Source organism: Lampetra fluviatilis, chromosome 54 (genome assembly GCF_964198595.1).
Source record: "Lampetra fluviatilis chromosome 54, kcLamFluv1.1, whole genome shotgun sequence".
Lineage (NCBI taxonomy): Eukaryota > Metazoa > Chordata > Hyperoartia > Petromyzontiformes > Petromyzontidae > Lampetra > Lampetra fluviatilis.
Genome location: NC_136328.1, coordinates 8,205,132 through 8,213,801, shown reverse-complemented (window position 1 = coordinate 8,213,801; position 8,670 = coordinate 8,205,132). Strand labels below are relative to the sequence as shown.

Genomic DNA, 8,670 nt, shown 5'->3' with positions numbered 1-8,670 from the left:
CGACAGGAATGTACGTACTTTTGCAATTTGTACTAAGATCCTTTATGTGTTTGTATTTATGTTAACTGCCTTGCTTAACTTTTATCTAATTTGCACTCCTTTTTTGCATTGTGTTTGTTGTAACTTTCTGACCCCGTGCCCCCTACTGAACATCTATGACAAAGAGCTTTATAGCTCATCGGATTCCTCCTAATAGAGATCGAATCTGACTGTGAAGCGCCAAATTTCATGGTGATTGGCGGTCATGATGCGCTCTCATTGTTGGTGGTGAGTGGACCAGCTTGATGGCATTGTTGATGATTGGACGACATTGATGGCATGGTTGATGGTGATTGGACAAGCTTGATGCCATCGTTGATGGTGATTGGACCAGCTTGATGGTATCGTTACTGGTGGTTGGACCAGCTTGATGGCATTGTTGAGGGTGATTGGACCAGCTTGATGGCATTGTTGAGGGTGATTGGACCAGCTTGATGGTAGTGTTGATGGTGATTGGACCAGCTTGAGATGGATGTGAAGTAGGGGTCACGTGTTGTTCTTAACAGTCAAGGTGGGGGGTTGGGGGGGGGCAAGCTTCCCTCTCTTCAATAAAACATTCCCCATATTAAATCCACACAGAGTTTTGGGGGGGACAGGCGGGGCAGTGATGATGGCGATGATGACGATGGTGATGACGATGGTGAAGATAAAGATCCCCCGTATAGCCTTAACAGACTGTTGGGACAAGTGCTGTTAGCGAGCACCTATGAAGGCCGGCAGGGTACACAAGGGGGTGGGTGGCCAACGCCACGCCCGGCCGTCTTTGTCTCCACGGCGGCGATGATGTTTACACGCCGCGCCAGGTACTAATTTGAGGCTGAGTCAACCTCGGGAAGGCTCAGGACTGGTTCAAATAATCGTCACTGGTGGTAGCCGTTCAGCATGAATTGAACTCGGGTCACCGGGTTCGTAGCGCAGTGCGTGCTAACCGCTCCCGGTTATGAGCACCACCACCACTACCACCACCACTACCACCATCGCCACCACCACCACGGGATTTCAGCCGATGCGTACCGCAGCTAAAAAGCAACGCGGAGGCGAACAAGGCTTCCAGACGACGACGATGATGCATGGGGAGGAGAGAGAGAGAGAGGGGGAGGGGGGGAGAAAAACAACCGCAAAACTCCAGAAGTAAACACGGAATCAAGGACACACTCGGCAAGCGAAACGTCACCACATGCACGCCGCTGAAGCGCAGACGCCACCGCCGCCACCACCACCGCAGCAGCAGCAGGCGAGCGGCGGTGGCGGTAGCCGCGGTAAGAAATTCGCTCTCATCGTCATCATGGGGGGCAGGGGTGGGGAGGGGGATTTGCGTCGTCTCCCATCTCGGCTTTCGCTCGAGCGACGCTCGTTTATTACGCGAGCCTTGGGGGGGGGTGGGGGCAGCAGGAGGAGGAGGGGGGCACTGCACATGCAAAGCTTGCAGCGAGTGGGCAGTGGGTGGGGGGCGGAGGGAGGGGTCGCCAGTCAGAAGTGACACCTCTTCACGTCTGGAGCTCTCCCGCCGTGGCCACCGGCTGGAGCGGAATGATTGCTCACAGGGGATGGGGTCCAAGTGTGGAGAGAGCGAGCGCCGATTGATGTGCTTGTGCGATTCGTATTTTTGTTTTTATTTATGGTTAGCGACTTGCCTCGCTTTCCCCTCTGCTTTGCACTCCCGCCGTTGTGTTTTTGTTCCGGCTGTCGTTGTGAATTTGTCTGACGCGTCCCTCAACTGAATCTGTGGGGGGAAAAGAGCTTCCTAGCTCATCGGATTTCTTCCGGTCTAAAATCGAGATTCCGATTCTGGACGGCTCGCAGCAATCAGAAAGGTCGCGCGAGTTCAAATCCTGGTTGGGAGTTGACTCCGCCCATCATCCCTCTGGGGCCGATAGAATTAGTAACATTTTGTGGGCAATTCAAAAGTGGTTGTCCGATGGAGCGTCTCTCCCCCGCCATAGGAATGGGGATTTTCCCACTACTGGCTGTAGGCAATTGGGTAAGAAATCACTTTGGCTGTTTTCGAAATAATTATAGTTTTGGATCGTCGTTTTTAAATTAAATCGGCTGATATTTCGCTCATTTTGTAGTCGACTAATAAAACCACGAGTTCACACCCTGGCCCTGACCAGAGAGCCACTCTTCAGGATTATCAATCGCGGCCGTTCCGTGGGCAGACTGCTCCCTGGCATGGGAATGTGGAATTTCCACAGCTGGCTCGGGGTTGCCGACTGAGACGAGCAGAGCCCCGCGACTCGCTCGAGCGGTACATCGGTTGAGCCTCTCCGATTGCGAATTCGAGTTTGTTCCCGCGTGTTGTCTAGGCGCGATGTTCGACGTTTCGCTCCACGTGCTTTCAAAGAACTGCAGGAGGAGCTGAAAAATTCCTCCCCGGCTTGTGGAGCGAAAAACGTCGGAACGGACGTCGCGCGTCCGACGACACGCAGCGTCAACCGTTCGGAATTCGATTTAAAACTTCGACCGCTGTTTGCAGTCGCCAGACTCTGCAGAGGTTTCAACTCCTGATTGTGGCCACGTAGGGGCGGGGGCAATATGGGAGCGCAGGCTGGGTAGGGAACGTGGGGCTGGGTGCAGCGTGGGCGGGGTGGAGGCATTAGAGGGTCTCGGAGCAGAGCGCTCGCTCCAGCTCGTTCCTGTAGAGCTTCCCGCCGTCCGAGAGGGCCATGATGTTCTTGCGGTAGACCGTCATGGCCTGGATGTCCGTCTCCTGTGGGGCACAGCGCACACACAGCGCGCACACACACAGCGCACACACACACAGCGCAGACACAGCACACACACAGCACACACACAGCGCACACACAGCACACACAGCGCACACACACAGCGCACACACAGCACACACACAGAGCACACACACAGCGCACACGCGCACACACAGCACACACACGCACACACACACCCAGCACACACACACAGCACACACACACGCGCACATACGCGCACACACACACATACGCGCACACACACACGCGCACATACGCGCACACACACACACAGCACACACACACACACACACGCGCACACAGCACACACACACACACGCACGAGTGGTGAACGCGCTGTGAACAACCGCAACGCGCTGGGATGAGAATCCCCGGGGATTTCAGTTTCACTCGCCAGGTGCCACGGTGGCTCGGAGATGTTCACTACCTCGGCTGGTATGCTGGAGGTTGTGGGTTCGAACCCAACCGTGACGACTGCTGTATATTTGGAGTTTCATGGTGGCGAGATGTTAACTACCTCGTCTGGTATGCATGAGGTCGTGAGTTCGATCCCGACCTTGACGCATGCTGTATATTTTGAATTTGCGTGTCTCCGGGTCCTCCGGTTTTTCCCCTTCACATTTAGAATCTAGATTTTAATTTTTCGTGACTGCAAGGATTATAATCGACGTGCGTTCAGAGTATTTAGCTCCTGCTACAAATGTCCACGCGACAGCCACTTTGTTGAGCTATCATTTGTGGCCAGGTCGCTTCTGAAAAATGTCTACTGTATATAGAGGTGCGGTGGAAGGACAACAAACTAAACACAGAAAGCAGCTCTATGCTGATCGTGGCTCCGCTACTGCTGCACGTGGCTGCTGTGACCCAGCGGTGTGGAGGCAGCGGCGAGGGTTGGTGGATCACACACAGATGGGCTGTGAAGCTCCCTTCCCGTGGGTAGGGGTTCCAGGAGGTGCCCGTACCCAACAAGCGGACTAAGCGCACATCTGTTTCCATCTGCACGGGGGGATACAGCGTTGCCCCCTCGCGCAAGCCCTGGGGTGTATCTGGGTGCTCGGTTTCCTCCTCCGACTTGTGTATTAAACACAACTCGCCATGCATTGTCTGAAAATATCTGAGAATAAAAACCCAATGTAGCGGCAGGATCCTGCTGAACACGAGACCTTCGACTCAACTGTGACTCTCACGGATAAATAAGTAAATTACGATAAGAGAGTATATACAACGCGGCTGTGGGCGGGAATTGTCCAGAGTGGGTAGCAAACGGGACAACTTTCCCCCAGGCCTCACACGAAATCGGGGCACCACATTGGGAGTTGTGGTTGACCTTGCTCCTCGTGATGAATGAGGAGGGCGGGGGGGGGGCACCACGTGGCGTTCTGCCCGGGGGCTTCCTCCAGGATGGCTCTGGGCGGCTCACCATCTTCACCGGCTCTCTCACCAACCGTCTCTCTCACTAACCGACTCTCTAACTCTGGGGTCCCAAACCCCCGGGCCGCGGACCGGTACCGGTCCGTGACCTGTTAGGAACCGGGCCGCACAGCAGCAGGAGGTGGGAGCGGTGAGTCCGCGCGTGGCCCGCCCCCATCGTTTTATTATTGACCACTTCCGTCCGTGCCTCTTTCCCGCACTGCACACTTGTCTCAGTGTCACAGTGTTGGTGAGCCCACAAGCTCTAACCCCTAGTAGCCACAACGAGTAAATAACGCACGTCGCTGGAGAGCTTCTTTGAAAAGAGGGAAAGACCCAATGATGACCCCCCCACCCCCCGGTCCGTGAAAAAATTGTTTCCCACGAAACGGGTCCCTGGTGCCAAACACGTTGGGGACCGCTGCTCTAACTCGCCTCCTGCGGCCTCGCAGATGCCCTCCTGGTGAGCGCTGCGAGGTAACGCAACCATCGCTGCACCGTTGAGCTCCCCACTCTCCGCTCACTTCCTCTCGGAGCCTTGAAAGCGACGCGCGAGTTTGTCCCAGCGGCGATAAAAACTAAAAGCCACCGTTTAAACTATTATTTAAAAAATGTACACACCAGGTGAAAGCCCACTTAGCTGCGTGGCTCTTTTTTCCAGAAGCGAGGTTGGCAATCGCAAATGATCACTCAACGAAGTGACTTGTCAGCGCATGGAAATGCAGAGCAGCCACATACCCTAAACCAGTGGTTCTTAACCTTCACTGCAGGCCGCAATCCCCCATTGGTTCTCCATTATTATAAATGCATAATGCTAATAAATACATAGGGTTGATTAAACAAAGTCGTTACATACTCTTTGGTTCTTTCGGTAAAGTCACGTAGGTATAAAATAAAATAAATACAATACATTTTCTTAATAACATTTTTTATTTAATTAATTACATTTATTTTATACCTACGTGACTTTACCGAAAAAACCAAAGAGTATGGATCCCTGCAGTCACGAAAACTTCAAATCTAGATTGAAAGTCGTTACATGGCCGTGATTAATTTGTGCTTTTGACGATTTACCTTCCAAAAAAATCTGGTCCGTCTCACCCCACCAGAAAGGGCATCTCGCAATTCCAGGGGGTGCGTGCAACCCAGGCTAAAAACACTGCTCTAAGCGCACGCTGATTCTAAATACGGAGGGGAAACCCAGATGACCCGCATACAAATCCATGCGACCACCACGGGGAGCGAGACACGCACATTCAAAATATACAGCAGACGTCAGGGTCGGGATCGGGATCGAACCTACAACCTCCTGCATACCAGGCAAGGATTTTAACATCTCGCCACCATGAAACTCCAAATTTACAGCAGGCGTCAGGGTCAAGATTTAACCCACGACCTCCTGCATACCAGGCGAGGTAGTTAACATCTCCTAGCGCGAGTGCGGTTTCATTTGCGCGCTGCTCCGCCTGCCCCAGCTGCGTCCCGCGCTCGTTATTTAGCGAGCTCCTTGTTCCATTGTTTAGTTACTCGCCCCTTTTGTGAGCTTGAACTTTCATCAAAAGCCGTTTCTGGGGAATAAATACTTTTGAAATTGCTTCGAGCGCAGCGCTGCGTGTTTGTGTGTTTGTGGTGGGCGGGTGTGCGTACGTGGTGTGTGTGGTGTGTGTGCTTTGTGTGGGTGTTTGTGTGTGATGTGTATGCGTGTTGTGTGTGTATGCGTGATATACGGTAGTGTAGCGAGTAGCGTGCTGCCATACGAACCCAGCGATCAAAGTTAAATCCCCGCTTAACGGCTAACACCGATGACGATTATTTGAACCGGTCCTGGGCCTCCTCGAGGTCGACTCAGCCTAAAATGAGTAATTGGTGTGGTGTGTAAATATCGGTACTAGGGATACAAAGGCGGCCGGGCTTGGTGCTGGCCACCCACCCCTCGTGTGCCATGCCGGCCTTCATAGGTGCTACTCGCTAATAGCACTTGCCCCAACAGTCCGTTAAGGCTATATGGTGGATCTTCGTCTTTGTGTGTATTATGTACCCATATGTTTACTGCGGGAGCTAAGAGCAGTGGCACGGTGGTGAACGCACTCCACTATGAACCCGTCGACCCGAGTTCAGTTTATGGCAATGGCTAACATCTATACAATTCTTTCAACGTATGATATTCTAGAGTGAGATGACGGAAGAAACAGACGAGAGATGTTGGTGTAGTGAGGTGGGAGAAGACAGACAGACGATGCAGCGTTAGTTGGAAGCAGGGAGGAGAGATGCACACAAAAGATGACAGCTATTATGATGAAAAATAAGAATAGGTTTTACCCTTTCTGGCAATAAAACAGGAGGTGTTAGGATATTTAAACACCAAATATATACATTTTGCAAGGCACTAAGTCTGCAATAACCACACGTACTTGTGGCAAAACATGCAAACAAACATGCTCTGATAATATATGCGTCGTCTTTTAAACGTATTTGCCTACACAAGTGGCAGCCTTCTAAATGGCCTTGACTCCGCAATGTTAAAGCAGAGAACAACGGCAAAAGGCGACCATGTTTTGCCGTAAGTATGTGCGGTTAATGCAGACTGGACGCCTGGCATCTGTGCACTCCGTGTTGTGCTGGACAGAAGCAAGCAAAGCCAAAGCCTCCTGCTCCCAGAAGCTCATGAAGTAAAACAAAGAGTTTGAACCGAATATCAGCACGATTTCAAATCCCATGGGTTGTATTTTTGACCTGTAATGTTGATGATAATAATACATTGCGTATCTATCCAGGAATGCCACACTGAGTCCACGGACTTGTTCTCGGGAGGACCCTGCCACATTGGGTTTTTTATTTCAAGATGTTTTCAGCCGATTCATGGCAAGTGCTTATTATTCACGTGGGAAGGAGGACACAGGAGTATCCGGAGGAGGAATCCCACGCCTTGCGCGAGGGGGCAACACTCTATCCCTCGTAAAGATGGAAACAGATGGCGATTAGTCCGCTCGCTGTGCAGCCCACGGGAAGAGAGTTTCACAGCCCATCTGTGCGTGATCCACCAACCCTCACTGCTGCCTCCACAGCGCTGGGTCACAGCAGCCATGAGCAGCGTGGCCACCACCACTACTGCCACCACCACCACTACTGCCACCACCACCACCGCCACCGCCTGGCCTGAGTGTAACGCGTGTGCGATGCATCATGTATGTTTGTGTGCTGCGTGCACATGGATATCCTACCATCGTCCTCTCGTATAACTCTGCCTCGTCTACCCAACATCAACACGAGGGGTTCTCAACTTCTTAGATGCGGCGGGTCCCTCTCACCACGCCGCACAAACCCACAAACACAGCTACGGTTCACTCAGACCACGCGTCCACGCCTCTGGCGTATGCGGGGTGAGTGAGGAGGCAATCGCTTCACGTTGCATATCCGCGTGCATTTGTGTCAGTTCGGGGATTGTGCTTGACACTAGCTGGTTGCTCGGTGGTAAGGCCCACTGAGCTCAACACCGTAGCTCCTTTTCAGAAGTGACCTGGCCACAAATGATAGCTCAACAAAGTGGCTTATCGCGTGTACATTTATAGCAGTACTTTAAATGTAGAGGGAAAAACCGGAGGACCCGGAGAAAAATCCATGCGACCACAGGCGGCAGAATCGGGATCGAACCCCTACCCCAAACTTACGACGGCAAGCCACTCGCTCTCCCACGGGTGACTTGATCTCATGAACCGAGTGCGTCTGAACTTGGGAGCGTTGGTCGTCATTAAGGTGGCCAAGCGATCACTATACACGGCTCTTGTGACAACACCAAGCGCCGGATTATGTAAATTAACTTCTGAATACTATGAGACCTCCTTTACCAGTGGCAAAATATAGTAATAGGTGTTTACCCTTTCAACTGGTACAAAAACTGACACATCAACTTCAAGGACAGTGCATAGCATTATCATCATCAGAGTTGTTTCTTTTTGTTTGCATTTTGACTGTTTGTGTTGTGGTTATTGCAAACATGATGCCTTGTATAAAGGTGTCAGTTTTTGTACCAGTTGAAAGGGTAAAAACCTATTACTATAACTTCTGAATGTCAATCAATCAAACTCCATGGGCAGAATTGCTCGCAGGTGCCCACTGCAATTTTTGCCACTTGTTCCTACTTCCCGCTAGCCTGTGCCAACACGCCGAGGCGATGCGCATCTCTCTGGCACCAATCTCTCACGTCACCCAGCCATTCTCCACAGGCTCTTCTTCCAGTTCCCTCTATTATTACAGTTTTTTTTTATTTTCCTGTTGTCCTCCAACCTGCATGTGTGCCCAAACAAGCTCAGGTGGTGCACAAGCACAAACAACAACAAGGAACTCAACGTGTACGTCAATAACAACATCACGTGTGTGTGTGGGGCATTATAAGAACATTCTTATATTAAGCTCAGTTTCCTTCTCATTAACACTTGCATCAAGTCTTCTGTTGTGTTCAGCCTTTTCTTACTTCTACGTTTGTCACTCTCTG

At 51.6% G+C, this 8,670-nt stretch overlaps 1 protein-coding gene across 1 annotated transcript in view; it reads right to left on the bottom strand.

Annotated features, from left to right (window-relative positions):
- Positions 1-260: 260 nt before the first annotated feature.
- The window catches only part of LOC144949501 (calretinin-like), a 45,202-nt gene continuing 36,792 nt past the window's right edge, over positions 261-8,670 (bottom strand). Inside the window, exon 11 of the mRNA XM_078879426.1 lies at positions 261-2,749. Within this exon, the coding sequence (XP_078735552.1) occupies positions 2,636-2,749 (114 nt within the window). The 3' untranslated portion in view covers positions 261-2,635. The remainder of the gene's footprint in view (positions 2,750-8,670) is intronic.